Here is a 14,609-nt window from a genome sequence, read left to right as displayed (position 1 = left end):
CCTGCGCCGATGACCTCGCGCCACTGAAGAACCCTCCCAGCAGACCCAGAAGCAAGAAAGCCTCCTGGTTCACCGACGAACTCAAGGACTCCAAGAAGAACTGCCGCACCCTCGAGAAAGCCTGGCTCCTCGACCAAACCACAGACAACATGACAGCCCTCAAACACGCCACCCGCAAGCACCACCACCTTATCCACGCCACCAAGAGGAAATAACTGAAGGAACGACTGGACAACAACGCCCACAACAGCAAAGAACTCTTCAGCACCGTCAAGGAGTTTTCCAACCCCAGCACCAATGACATCACTCCTTCACAAGATCTCTGCGACTCTCTCGCCTCGTTCTTCCACCGCAAGATCGCCGACAACCACAACAGCTTCGGCGCACCATCCACGCACTCAACCGTCGAACCAACGCCCCCCACCGCCACCCTCCGCACCTGGACCACGGTGACCACCGAAGATACAGCCCGCACGATGAACACCATCTACTCCGGATCTCCAACCGACCCCTGCCCCCACCACGTCTTCAACAAGGCCGACTCCACCATCGCACACCAACTCCAGAACATCATCAACACCTCCTTCAACACCGCCACCTTCCCGTAGAGCTGGAAGCATTCCGAGCTCAGCGCCCTACTGAAGAAACCAACAGCGGACCCTACCGACCTCAAGAACGTCCGCCGCATCTCGCTCCTCCCTTTTCCGGCCAAAGTCATCGAGAAGACCGTCAACAGACAGCTAGCCGCCTTCCTCGAGACTAATGGTTCCCTCGACACCTCGCAGTCCGGCTTCCGAGCCAACCACAGCACCGAGACCGCCCTCATCGCAGCCACCGACGACATCAGAACCCTGCTCGACAACGGGGAAACAGCGGCCCTCATCCTCCTGGACCTCTCTGCAGCATTCAACACTGTTTGCCACCGCACCCTAGTTCAACGCCTCAGCAACATCGGTATCCAAGAGTCCAAGAGAAGGCACTGGATTGGATCATCTCGTTCCTCACCGGAAGAACACAGAGTCCGCCTCCCCCCGTTTCGATCCGAGGCCACCAAAGTCATCTGCGGCGTACCGCAAGGATCATCACTCAGCCCCACCCTCTTTAACGTCTACATGAGACCTCTTGCAGCCATCGCACGCCAGCACAACCTCAACATCATCTCCTACGCCGACGACACCCAACTGATCCTCTCCCTCACCAGAGACCCCGCCACCGCCAGAACCAGCCTACACGAAGGGATGAAAGACGTCGCAGGGTGGATGAAGAACAGCCTCCTGAAACTGAACTCAGACAAGACGGAAGTCCTCATCCTGGGACCATCGCCCTCTGCCTGGGACAACTCCTGGTGGCCCCCCGCCCTGGGCACCACTCCCACGCCAACAGACCATGCACGCAACCTGGGTTTCATCCTGGACACCTCCCTCTCGAAGACCAGACAAGTCAATGCCGTCTCCTCATCATGCTTCAACACCCTACGCATGCTCTGCAAGATCTTCCGATGGATCCCGACCGAAACCAGGAAGACAGTCACCCAGGCACTCGTCACCAGCCGACTGGACTGAGGAAACACCATCTACGCCGGAACCACAGCCAAGCTACAGAAAAGACTCCAACGCATCCAGAACGCCTCCGCCCGACTCATCCTGGACATCCCCCGACGCAACCACATCTCCGGCCACCTGAGGGACCTGCACTGGCTCCCCGTCAGCAAGAGAATCACATTCAGGCTCCTCACACACGCACACAAGTCTCTCCACGACCTGGGCCCCAAGTACCTCAACGACCGCCTTTCCTTCTACACGCCCACCCGTCAGCTACTTTCTACAAGCCTCGCCCTCGCCGCCGTACTACGCATCCGAAGAGCCAACGCCGGAGGAAGATCCTTCTCCTACCTGGTGGCCAAGTCATGGAACTCCCTCCCCATCCACCTTCGGCTGACCCAGGACCATCTCGCCTTCAGGAGACAACTCAAGACCTGGCTGTTCGAGCAATAGCGGACCCCTTCCCCCAAGCGCCTTGAGACCCTTCCGGGTGAGTAGTGCGCTAGACAAATGTTATGATTGATTGATTATCAACGGGGACCTTTGTTAAAATCCATTTTGTCATGAAACAACACAATAGCCAGGTAGCACTTAAAGATTTGATAAACTAAAACTATATATCAAACTTCAGAAGTACTGGCTACACCTTAGTTCTCACCCACTTCAAAAGTAGAAATGCACCACTCGCAGTCAACACTTATTTCTGAGTAGAGTCCTCATGCCATTGCTGATCTCAAAGGACTACTGATTTTTTCTTTCCCCCGACAACTATACCACATGTAAGACCCTAGCAACCAATTCTCCTCTACCTGGCTAAAAGACAAACTACCTTAGAAGGTGTAATTGGCAATGCAGCTGTGAAACAGCAACTATCAATCTCTAAAGGTCTGAGGTAGCACTTTGGCAGTCTTCCAGGTTTCTTTTGTTACATGAATAATCTGATGGAGAAAAGACCAAACATTCTTAAACCATGAACTATGGATTCGGAAGAGCAGCCCAATATATCTTACTTGGGTGGTTTCTGCACTTCTGTAAATCACAACAAAAAAAGAATCACCACCTCTCTAAGGAGCGCCTTATCCATCACTGTTAAGAAATTCAACTTCTTTAGTCAAAAGACAGACACAAAGATGCTTCCCTTTAACAATCCCTTTATCTTCCTCGTGCTATTGCCATATATGCCCAATAATCTGGATACATTGTTGTACTGTGTAAAATGCTTTGCTGCTTCTTAAATAGGTTTGTATGATATACACATCTTAATGTAGGATGTGACAACTCATTACCTCCTAATAACCTACCACTCCACAAATGATCCTGTAATCAAATATTTCAAAGGATAAAAGCTAAAGAAGTGACATTTCTTCCTCTTCTTTTCTATGTGGCATGAATTTATTTTAACACAAACTCCTTAAAAAACAAGGAAGCCATTTCATTTTAAAATATAAAGATTAAATAATACAAGTAAACATCTGCATTTCCTTTTTAGCAGTTCCATGAAGCAATTTGCTATTTGCCCTGAAATAAAATATTTATGATCGAAACTGTGGAAACATTCCACCTCTTCAAAAATACTAACATGAAAAATTCTCTTCCACCTGCCTTTATCGGTCACAGACCTTCATTGTCCCATAAGGTCACTTTTACATCTAGGACCATTGTATTCCAGTGAATTTTCATCCAAAGCTTTGTCTCAGACGGTGGTCTATTGCAATGGCTTGTGTTCCACAATGTTTTTGAGCCACAAAGCGCCTACCGCATACAAGTCAGTCTTCAAGTATTGGGAGGTTGCGTCATTTTCACTCTTCCAATTTTCAGTAAGTCAAATAAAAACAAAAATGAGGATTAAAGCTAGAGAACACCAAGTCAATATCTTTTTACAGATGGTGTATTTTGGCGAGACATTCAGCTGCAGCCATGTGCACCCTAGGGTTCACTGCCCACGTTGTGCTTGGTGGATGGTACACATTGACTGAGGTTTGACTGTCTGGGTACATTGAAGGCTCTTGAGGAAATCAGCTTTTCCCACGCACACATTGCAGCAGCAGAGCTGCTGATTCCAGGTTCCCTCACATTTGCTCAGTAGCATGCTTCTGAGTAACACAACAATACTGGCTTTGTTGGATTTCTCAGTAGGCTTGATATGATGAGTCATTCAAAACCATCACAGATAGAAAAACATCATATGTTCTGCTTCTGTCGGATATTGTCAATATATTTGTGGTCTAATTCTTTCCTTGATTACTGCTGAGACAGCAAAGCACTGCGGTTGGCTTTCATCTTCTCCAGGCGCTTGGATAAGTGGCTGTTGCTGACTTCCAGTTCTTCTATTTTATCCAAGTATGTGCGGAGCTAGAAATTTTATACAAAGAGGGTGAACAGGAAACACAGTAAAAGCAAAGTCAATAACAAGTTTTGGGAAGAAACGGAGAAATTAAAGGAAGCATTGAAAGAGTCAAAAGTGCAAATGAAAAATATAAAGGAAAAAGAATAATTATGTGAAAATAAAATAAAATGGATAAAAGAAGAATAAATAAAAACGAAACGGTAGAAAAGAGGATTGAGATGAAAAAATGTGAACTGAAAAAATATTGAAGCTAGGAAGAAAAAGCAGGAGTAAATAGAAAATGGGTAATGGAAATACAAATATATAAGTACAGATGAAGGGAAGATGTACAAAGAGAAAAATGTGTTTAAACAGAAAAAGAACCACATATAAAAGGAATATGAAGAGATAAAACAATATTTGGGATAACAAAACACTTGTCTTCTATAAACATCATGCCAGGTCAACCAGCTCTTTGCAGTACTCTCGCTCTGGAGACCCCTGTCTTGCATACACACTTGGCAGTCAGCCCTACTGTGTTGCCTCCATTTTGGATCAGATTTCGGTCTACCTCAGACATCAAGCCATGTCACAGTCCTGGTTCTCTGCTTCAAAGTCTCCAGATTTCCCAAAACATCAGTTTAACCCAAAACACTCACCTCTGTACAAGAGGACATTAACCTTTAACAAAAAACACAAAGCAGTGTCACCAACTCTGATGGATCTGCTCTGAAGACACAAACTTCCCACAGTCAGGCAATATGGCTCAACCTGGGATTCACGACCGGGCAAACTTCTGATAGAATAGATAAAAACCTCTCAGCCAGTGAGAGCTTTTTTTTAGAAAGTGATCACATGGCAATTTTCTTGTGGGTCAGCAGAGTAGACAGAACTTTTCCCACTATATAAATTGTACTTGCGTAACCACAAGAAAGTAGCCAAAACGGCTCCACGTGATAGCAAATCTAAAAAAACCTTTTGAATAAGGAAGCTGATTTTGTCAAATTTGTTGGACTCAGCATGGACCTAAGTCATTGCTCTGCTAATACTTCGCTTCTGTTTTATTTGATTAAGTTGTAAACAAGTAAATAATATTTTTAATATAATTACAGGACCTGGTGTGTTTTTTTGGGCTTGGAAGTTAAATGGCTTATAAGAATTTAGAGTGCCATTCTCTCCGCATTAGTCCAATAGATTTGAAAGAGTTCTTTCGAATAAGCATTCTGCATATCTGGCAGTTATATCGAACTACTGTCCGATCTTCTTACTACCTTTCCCAGAAAAACCCTTGGAGAAGGCTATCATTAGACAGCTCGAGAGCAATCTGGAAACCAATTTTCTTCTGGATGCATTGGAGTCGGAGTTGCTTATTCCACTAATTGTAGTTTGGAAACCACTGTAGTAACTGCCATGGATAATCTGCAAAGGATACTGGAACCAGGGCAGCTGGGCGGCCATGGTTCTCTTGGATTTAACCACTGCTTTTGCATCAATCTCTCACGCAGTCTTAGTTGTACATGTTTTTAAGACTGGGATCTGTCAAAAGGCCCTTTTGGCTGGAATCATTTTTTAATCAGACAGAATGCAGGCAGTATCTCTTACCTAATCCTCGTTAGCTGCTGTTCCAGTGATGCTCCTGGGATCTTCTTTGAGTCCCACTCTATTTAGCATCTACATGTCCCCTTTACCTGTCCTGGTGTGTTAATGTGGCTTTGAGATTATAACATAAGCACATTACAAACATTATTTTTACCATCTACAATGATGTCACTGATACAGAAGCCAACTTCATGCATCTCTGAGAGCAGTGGCAACCTGGATGCACCTCAACTGTATTCAACTGAACTCTGACACATACAGAGATTCATCTGCTGGGGAAAAACACTCTTTAGCCTAAGGAGGGGTGGACATCTGAACTTGGAGCTATATCCACACCAGTGAGTGTAATTCAAGATTGCGTGTTGTCTATGATGAAACAAGTGGGCAAAGTGGCATTAAGTTATTTTCTCACCCTAAATATTTTGTGTGAAGTTTTCAGGTTATACTGTTGGAAGTTTGCAACTTGGTCATACATGCCCTAATTGTTTTGAGACTACAGTATAAGAATGTCCTATATCAGCGTTTCTTAACTTGTAGTCAGGGGACACCTCAGGGTCCGCATTGCCTACTCAGGGGGTCCGTGACTGCTTTGAAAATGAAGTAATATTAACAGATAATAAGATACATATAAATAAAGGGATACAATGTAGATTACGAATTTTAAAAAGTTCTATAAATGTTAAATAATTTTAAATTGGAGGCTAAAAACTAAGTTGGTATCCTCAGATAGATTTGTGGGAGCAGTGCAACAGCATCAAACAGAGTATAGTATGGATGATGCGTAGAATCAACAGAATTCAAAATAGCCCCAACCAATTTTTTATGTATTTGCTTGTGCACAATATTAATTGTTTGTGTAGTTGTTTGACGAAAGCTTGTTTTGTGGGTCAAATCATCAAAATTACTTAGGCTGTGAACTCCCGCTTCTGGTTATGACTCAGTGGGGGTCCATGGATTCCAGTAATGATTAAGTGGTGGTTCACAGAATTCAAAATGTTAAGAACCCATACTATATATATTTGCATCTTGGAGTATTACAATTACAGGCGGTGCCGAAGTCCGTTGTGATGCTGGTTGTTAAGCTTCCTAGAACATGGCATCCGTCTTCTTTCTGAAAGAAGCTTAATTGGCTCCAAACTCTGTAAAAGAGCCACTTTTAAGGTCCTTTTGCATTGTACATCAGACATTACACAGCAGGGGCCAAGGTACTTGATTTGGTCAATCCTATCACATTTTCTATTTTTAAATATATTTTTATTGTTGCATCATTAAACAACGATACAATCAGCAGCCGGCAGGGCGTCAACATTCCGCCTCGGTCTGCTGTTTGCGCAACTTTTTGGTTCCACAAGTCTTTGTTTGTCAGATATATCTACAACACGAACATAAGAACTATGCGTCTCAGAGCACCTAGCACCCCCCTCCGCCCCCCCACTCTCCCGATCTCTTTGCACCTCCAATCTGTCCATGATTTCCATTATACCCCTCACAGTAGTCTGGTTGGTCAATCTTCACATAGCCCATGTTGGAGCTTTTTGCCTAGTCAATGGTGTCTCAGACCCTCCCCCCCCTTCAGCAGACCCCCTCATTGGCCCCCCTCCAACCCAAATCCTATCACATTTTCAGAGGTAGAGTCTACATTCTAAGAAAGCCTCATTGGTGGCCATTCTATATATTTTCCACTCCTGTGTAGGCTGGCAAGCCTTTTCTTTGTTGGCCCCAAAGAACTGGAACAAACTGCCCGTCTTCATCAGACTGAAAATTAACTTTCCAGACTTGGCTTTTCCAATGCTTTTAGTTTGGAGCATGTTGTCTTAAAATTTCAGCGCCGGATCACCCTTTGCTGGGTAGCAGATCCTTTTATAAATGCTACATAATGACCTCAGTGGCTTAGCTTTGTGCACAATGAGGACTTCTAAAAGTTACTGGAGATAAACAAATAGACGCAAAGAAATGGAGGTGTCGTTAGATCGCATCAAAACTATGCTGGTGCATGATGCAGAGTATCCACTTGTTTCCCAAAAGCAGCTAGAGTATTTCACCTCCATTCCATTCCTAGAGTGGAAATGCAGCTCATATGAAAGTAGAATTTTACATAAAAGGGGTTGGGACACTTTGACGTCTTTTCATTCGATCACTTTGGAAACCTCTGTGGTATTAAACTGACAGGAACCCGCGTTTTAGAGATTGGAGCTATCTTCTACACAGATCAAGCAGCGTTATTGCATTTGATGCATTTGCTTCAGGCTAGAAGACAATTTCTATTAAGCATAACTAAGCAACACCCACTCTGTCACTCTTGCCAAAAAACACACAATCCACCACAAATCAGGAACTGTTTTGCACGATGGCACCACTCCTCCTCCAAACATCAGACAGTGACATTTACCCGGTCTTCTTCACTCTACATGGGACACCCTTGCCCCAAATGCATTGGACACTACCAACCCATTCCTGCATGGCTATGTTAACACAAGTAGAAATCACCCACAAAATGTGGGCACTGCCTTTGCTCTGAATTAGACTATTCTTTCACTAGCATCTTACAGGGTCTCCCACTTTGCCTTTCTGCTCATGAGGTGCCCATTTCCCACAACCTAGTCACCTCTCTTTGGAGCTTCCGTTTCTCTGCTTTTAGTTCATCTTCCACTTTCTCTGCATTTTCTGCGGAGCTTCGGTAGCGCGTAACCTGGGCCTCTAGCCGTATCACCTTGAAAAGGAAGAAAAAAATGCACCGTCACCCACAGCAGGCCCAACTAGATTTTTCTCAGGTACTGTTAACAGTATGATGTCTTGAATTTGAATTTAAAATATTTATATAGCGCAACATACACCATGCGGTTTCTTGGCGCTGTGGAGGCAAATTTAGCAGTAGGAACGAAAAAACTGGAAAAGGGAAATCAGTTTACATTAAGAAAAGCCCGAGTGAACAGAAAGGTCTTAAGATCTTTTCGGAAGATGGAATAATGTGTGGCCAGACGTAAGTGATCGGGGAGGGAGTTCCAGAAGGATGGTGCTAGGAATGAGAAATTGGCTCCGCCCCATCTCTTACGTCTGTACCGGGGAACCTGAAGGAGTGATTGAGTAGATGAGCGGAGCGGAGCTCACGAACAGGGGTATACTCTTAACAAAGAAGAGATGAAGGCAGGGGCAGTGCCCTGGCGCGCCTGAAAAACCATGCAGCCTGTTTTAAAGAGGGATCGCTCCCCAACAGGTAGCCAATGTAGTGCCTTCAAAAGGGGAGTAGAGTGATGGGAACGGGGAGGCCGTACACTAATCTGGCCGCCTGGTTTTGAACCAGCTGGAGCTTCCGCAGACTATACGCTGGGATGCCGTTGTAGAGGGCGTTGGCGTAGTCCAGCCGGGAGATAACCAGAGCGGACATGATTAACTTAAGTGCAAGGGGAGAGAAGAAACGAGAAACAGAACAAATAGTTCGAAGAACAAGAAAGCAGGAAGAGACAACAGAGCTGATTTGTGAGTGAAGGTTGAGCTGAATATTAAGTTTGATGCCCAGAGTCTTAACTGAAGGAGAAGGTGTGGGAGAAGATCCTAGAGAAGAGGGCCAAAAGGAAGAGTTCCAGGGACTGGAGGAACCACCCGTAAGAACCAGTTCTGTTTTGTCAGGGTTCAACTTCAGATGGTTGTGGTTCATCCAGTCCCTGATGAAAATCATAATAGACTGAAAAGTAGAAATAGAGTGAGAAGAAGAAGACAGATTAAAGATGAGCTGGAGGTCATCTGCATAATTATAAACAGTGACCTCCAGTTGCTGAAGTGCAAAGATCAGAGGATAGATGTAGAGATTAAACAAAAGGGGGTAAGAGAAGAACCTTGGGGAACACCACATGTGACTTTGAGTTGGGTGGCCGAAAAGTCCCCTAGCCGGACCGCCTGGGTGCGGTCCCTCAGGAAGGACGATAGCCAGACCAGGGCTGAGCCCTCGACCCCCGCCGCTCCGACACGGGAAAGTAAGATGGAATGATCCACCGTATCGAAAGCGGCGGAGAGAACGAGGAGCACCAGAGCCTGGCGGCTATTTTGGTCCATGCCCTCCCTGAGGTTATTGAGGACCGACACCACGACGGACTCGGTGGAATGCCTAGGCCGGAAGCCTGCCTGGCGGGACGCTAGGCCCCCATTGGTTTCCACATGGGCACTGAGGACCGATGTTACATGTCGCTCCAGCACTTTGCCCAGATAGGGCAGGAGAGAGATGGGACGATAATTAGCTGGAGCAGAGGGGTCCGCGCCAGGCTTCTTAAGGATGGGCACTATGGTGGCAGCTTTGAGTGCTGGAATTACCACCCCCTGAGCCAGTGAGCTGTTGAGAAGGGAGATTGGCGGTTTAGGGCAAACGGAGTAGATTTGTTGCAAAATATAGGCTGGACAGATGTCCGCCGGGGAACCAGACTTTACTTTGGGAAGTATTGTAAAAAACACTTCTTCGGTAAGCGGAGGGATAGAAGAGAGACAATGGTGAACAGTAGGAGGAGAAGGCTCAGAGAAAGTGGGGGAAGGAAGTGGGATATTGGCTTTGATATTGCCAATTTTTTCTAAAAAGTAAACATTCAGGGAGTCACAGAGGGATTGAGTAGGAGGGGGCTTAAGGGTGGCCCTGTCAGAATAGGCTAGGTCCTGAACGATGGAAAAAATCTCCTTAGATTTGTTCTCCACCATCAGAATTTTTGCTGAGAAATGTTCAGTTTTAGCACTTAATATGGCCCTTTTATAATCACTCAGCACAGTCAGATAGTGGGTTTTTAATAGAGGGCAATAGTCCTTTCTCCATTGCCTCTCGGCCCGCCGGAGGGTCAACTTCTTGATCTTCAGGTCGTCGCCAAACCACCGATTCGATTCCTTGGATCTTCGGGTAGATATCCGTCGTAATGGGGCTACCGTGTCGCAGCCTCCAGCAAGCCAGGTATCGATGGCAGCGGCTTGAGAGATAGAGGATAAACCCTCTAAGTTAGGTGCGGAGTTCAGAAGAGAGGATGACAAAGCAGGAAGGTCTACCCTATTCCAGTTCCGCCCAGATGTTTTTGGCAGGCGGGATCTTTGTATCCGACTTGAGGCAGAGGGAGAAGGAAATCAGGGCATGATCTGACCAGGGGCATGGGGACACGGACATGGAAGAGACCGAGGTATTGAGAGACCAAACCTGGTCTAGTACATGACCGTGAATATGTGTAGGAATCTGGAGGTGAGACAAAATTCAGGGATGCAAGTGAGTCAGAAAATTGCTTAGAAGCAGTGCATTCGTGAGGGTCTAAGGGCCAATAATTAAAGTCACCCAATACCAGGACTGAAGCATGATTAATTGCTAAGGTGGCTAGTAAGTCTTGAAATGCTGGCAGAAACAGATGGGAGGGCTGGGGAGGGCGATACATTAATAAACAAGTAAGCGGGGGAAAAAAGGCAAGGCAATGGTAGTCTTACGACTACCATTCTCTTAAACCGAGGAGAGCTCACAATTTAGTGCTTTAGACAATATTTTTTGAAAGATTCTTTTTATTAAATGTTCTTATTTCAAACATGTTACAATACTTCAGCAATGATTACTTACTGCACATCATTCAGGGCTAGAAACCGGCTTTACAGTTCCATATTACAGAAAGATTTGTCCCCATTACGGATTTTCCTTGTGATCCCAATCACCCCATATTAGGGTTGTGCAATGTATACTTTTCGATTCTTCTAAAAGGAACCATATTCCACATAATGCCATAAAGTCACCTATGCACTGTGCTATAAGCATTTTTTCCAGAACAAGCTTTCCAGAGGTTGAGGTACTAAAGCAATTTAATAAAAAAAAACTTTCACACACGCACTGCTTTACAGAAAAATAATTCCAAAAGAAACAATTGATGTACGGAATGCTGAACAATGCAAACACTCACCCCCAGTCACAAGGATCTGGGTTTAATTCATCATTCTTTTGTTCACCAAGCCCCCCCAGTCTGAACCCAGCCATATGCAAATCAGTCTTGACCCTGTTCCTCATGGGAACAGTCCAGCCCAAACTGCCAAGACAGGTCCTCCCTGGACCGGAAACAAGCTTCCTAGAACCAGTGATGGGGTATCACCCCATATCAGCCAGGCTAGCTTGAATCCAGTGGCACAATGTGCACGGGACCCACGTTTGGGCATACCCTTCGCACTTAGGGCAACAAATGCATAAGGAACAACTGATGGACGGAATGCTGAAAAATGCAAACATTCACCCCAGTCACAAAGATCTGGGTTTAATCCATTGTTATTTTGCTCACCATGCCACCCAAGTTTGGACCCAGTCATATGCAAATCAGTCTTGACCCTGTTCCTCATGGGAACAGTACTGCCCGAACTGCCCAGCCAGGTCCTCAAATGGCATGGGGAGCAAAAAAACATGGATTGAGGCCCAGATCTCTGTACTGGGGTGAATGTGTGACATTGTGCAGCATTTCGTCCATTAACTGTTCTTTTTTGTATAGGTCACCCCAAGTGGGATGGGTATGCCCGGACATGGGTCCCATGCTTATCAAATATGCAGATGACACCCAATTGATTTCATCATTAAATGAAGATCAGGCTGACTCTCATAGCAACTTTCCGTCCTGCATTTTAGATATATTTAACTGGATGAGTTTGAACTCACTCAAGATGAACAGAAGTAAAACTGAACTCCTTTGCTGTTAGTCTTGCAAAACCTCCATATCCTTACCCCCTAATTTCTGGCCCCTACCCACGGAAACCCCGTTGGGTAATTCAACTGTGGTACGGAACCTGGGGTATATTCTAGATGAGAGCCTATCTATGGAAAAACAAGTGCAGAGAATAGCAGGGTCCTGCTTCGCACTGATTTGTGGTCTCAGAAAGCTGTACCCCCAGCTCGACGTCCAAGCTAGATTCTTGATCTCGAGAGGAGTCATATTAAGTAGGTTGGATTATTGTAATGCTCTTTTACTAGGAACTCCCAGCTCTCTACTAAAGGAACTGGAACGCATCCAGATAATCACAGCGAAATGAACACTAGACAGACCCACTCATTCTTCTGCCTCAAATGCCCTTCGAGATCTTCACTTGCTGCCGATTAAACAGAGGATCATATTTAAATCACTTTATCGTTTTTAAGGCACTATACAATAAAAGACCAAAACCTTTACAAGCCAGACTAAGGAAATACACCCCTGGTAGACCTCTCTGATCAGCTACATGCAAGTATGTCGAAGAATACAGATTTAACAAAGTCCAACAAGGAGGAAGTGCCTTTACCGCAAAGGCGGCTCAGGTATGGAATAAACTGCCAGCCTCACTAAGATCTCAAACCGACCTGCTGAAGTTAAGAAAGTCTTTGAAAACGTGGCTCTTTCCTCACTAATAGCCAGACTAAACCTCTAAGAACTATCCTGTTCTATGCCTTACTGAGTGGTCTAGCGAGCGCCAGGACACCATTTTGGTCACAGTGCGCTTTACAAATATACAATACAATACAATACATGCTCTCCATGCCACTGGAGTCAAGCTAGCCGGGGTGATGCCACGAAACCGGTCCTAGGATGCTTGTTTCTGGTCCGGGGAGGACTTGACCTGGCAAGATCTGGCTAGATTGTTCCCATGGGGAACAGGATCAAGACTGATTTGCATATGGCTGGGTTTAAACTGGAATCTCTGTACTGGGGTGAATATTTGACATTGTGCAGCATTCTGTCCATCAACTGTTCTTTTTACACTCTACAAATACAGTGACACATCCACCTAATTACACAGATCCTGACATATCCACATCATTTCTTACACAGACTTTCATTAGCAGTTCTGCCAGATCCTGGTGGGGGAAGGCATGGGGCAAACACGGGCTCCTACTGTGAGGGATTAGGACATTTGCCTCCGATGTCCTGGAGCCTGACCTACTATGGCTCCTCAAACTGGAAAAAGTACAACCATTTCTTCACTTAACTTTCAGGGTAGCGAGGGAGAGCCGTTCCACGCTTGTTGTGTAGTGGGTATAGGGAGCAGGCTTAAACTCAGATCTCAAGGCAGTGTGGCAAGCTGATATAGGGAGGAGACTTGAACTCCGCAATAAGTGAATAACCCAGTATGGTGAATATCCAACAGTCTTCTATATCCTGGAGCACCCAAAACAGAGGTACAATAAGATGTGCCATTTCTATACCTAGCTGTTATCAACCTAAATAAAGAAATTAGTAAGAGAAGAGTAAAAGGTCAGTCTGCACCTAAAAATGTCCCCACCTTTTACTACAGTCTGCAGTCCCACTCCTCAGCCTTACCATCCACCAAATGACATTATTCATTAAGAATAATCAGAAGCTCCTTGAATACAAACTATCTGAGAATATCTAACAAAGCCCTGTCTGCTCCACTTCCTTTAGTATCAAGGTCTCCTTTTTCCAGCTACGAGAATGTGAGCAATACACGTCCACTGTCCGAGACCACAGTAAACTCCTCCATCTTGTGCAAGGTCAGGGATATTCAAAATGGATCCCAGTGGCCTCCATTAGTCTGGCTCACTCACACACCATACATGCACCACACAAGCTACACAAAACAAGTTTAACATGCATTTAGAATGTTAGCAAAAAGAACTGAGCAAGGGAGTAGAAGCTGAAATATTGCCAAGTGGGCCATCAGGCCTCCACGCTAGTGACTCAGCAGAAAACGATCTTATCACACTGTAGATTATCAATACACAGTATGTTACCACCACCGCTCTACATGTGGAACACATGACATGATTAGCACAATGCAGATCAAAAAATCAGGATACTAGATTCACCCAGTTGTTCCTTTAGTGCAGGGAAACACACTGGTTTGCCAAGCAGTGGACATTCCAGTGCCAGAAACTGCCATTACACAACGTTATTCAGTCACTGTAACCCACATTATGCCTGGCAATGGCTTCACAGGCACAGTTACCTGTACATTGTATTACTCTGCCTTTCAGAGACACAACTACCCAAATTGTACGATTCTCACACCGTGACTTAGATCCAAAGAGGACCCATTACCCACACAGCTATTTACATAGCTTTAATCACACAAAGCCTTGCACTAGCCATGCTTTACACTGCTTTTCGTTGTCACTTTTGACTACACAAATCTAACAAATCTCTTCAAAGGTTTAGCTAATGAAATTGTCCGAA

At 45.2% G+C, this 14,609-nt stretch overlaps 1 protein-coding gene across 2 annotated transcripts in view; it reads right to left on the bottom strand.

Moving 5' to 3' along the window:
- Window positions 1–2,911: 2,911 nt before the first annotated feature.
- LRRFIP1 (LRR binding FLII interacting protein 1) overlaps window positions 2,912–14,609 on the bottom strand; it is a 470,251-nt gene continuing 458,553 nt past the window's right edge. For both annotated transcript variants that reach the window (XM_086956332.1, XM_086956334.1), the window contains 2 exons: window positions 8,072–8,176; window positions 2,912–3,893 (listed from right to left, as the gene is read on the bottom strand). In XM_086956332.1, the coding sequence (XP_086812458.1) occupies window positions 3,783–3,893; window positions 8,072–8,176 (216 nt within the window). In that variant the 3' untranslated portion in view covers window positions 2,912–3,782. The remainder of the gene's footprint in view (window positions 3,894–8,071; window positions 8,177–14,609) is intronic.

The sequence above is a fragment of the Lissotriton vulgaris genome, chromosome 2_1 (genome assembly GCF_964263255.1).
Source record: "Lissotriton vulgaris chromosome 2_1, aLisVul1.2, whole genome shotgun sequence".
Lineage (NCBI taxonomy): Eukaryota > Metazoa > Chordata > Amphibia > Caudata > Salamandridae > Lissotriton > Lissotriton vulgaris.
Note: the sequence above shows the minus strand (reverse complement) of the source record. Positions and strands in the feature narration are given on the sequence as shown.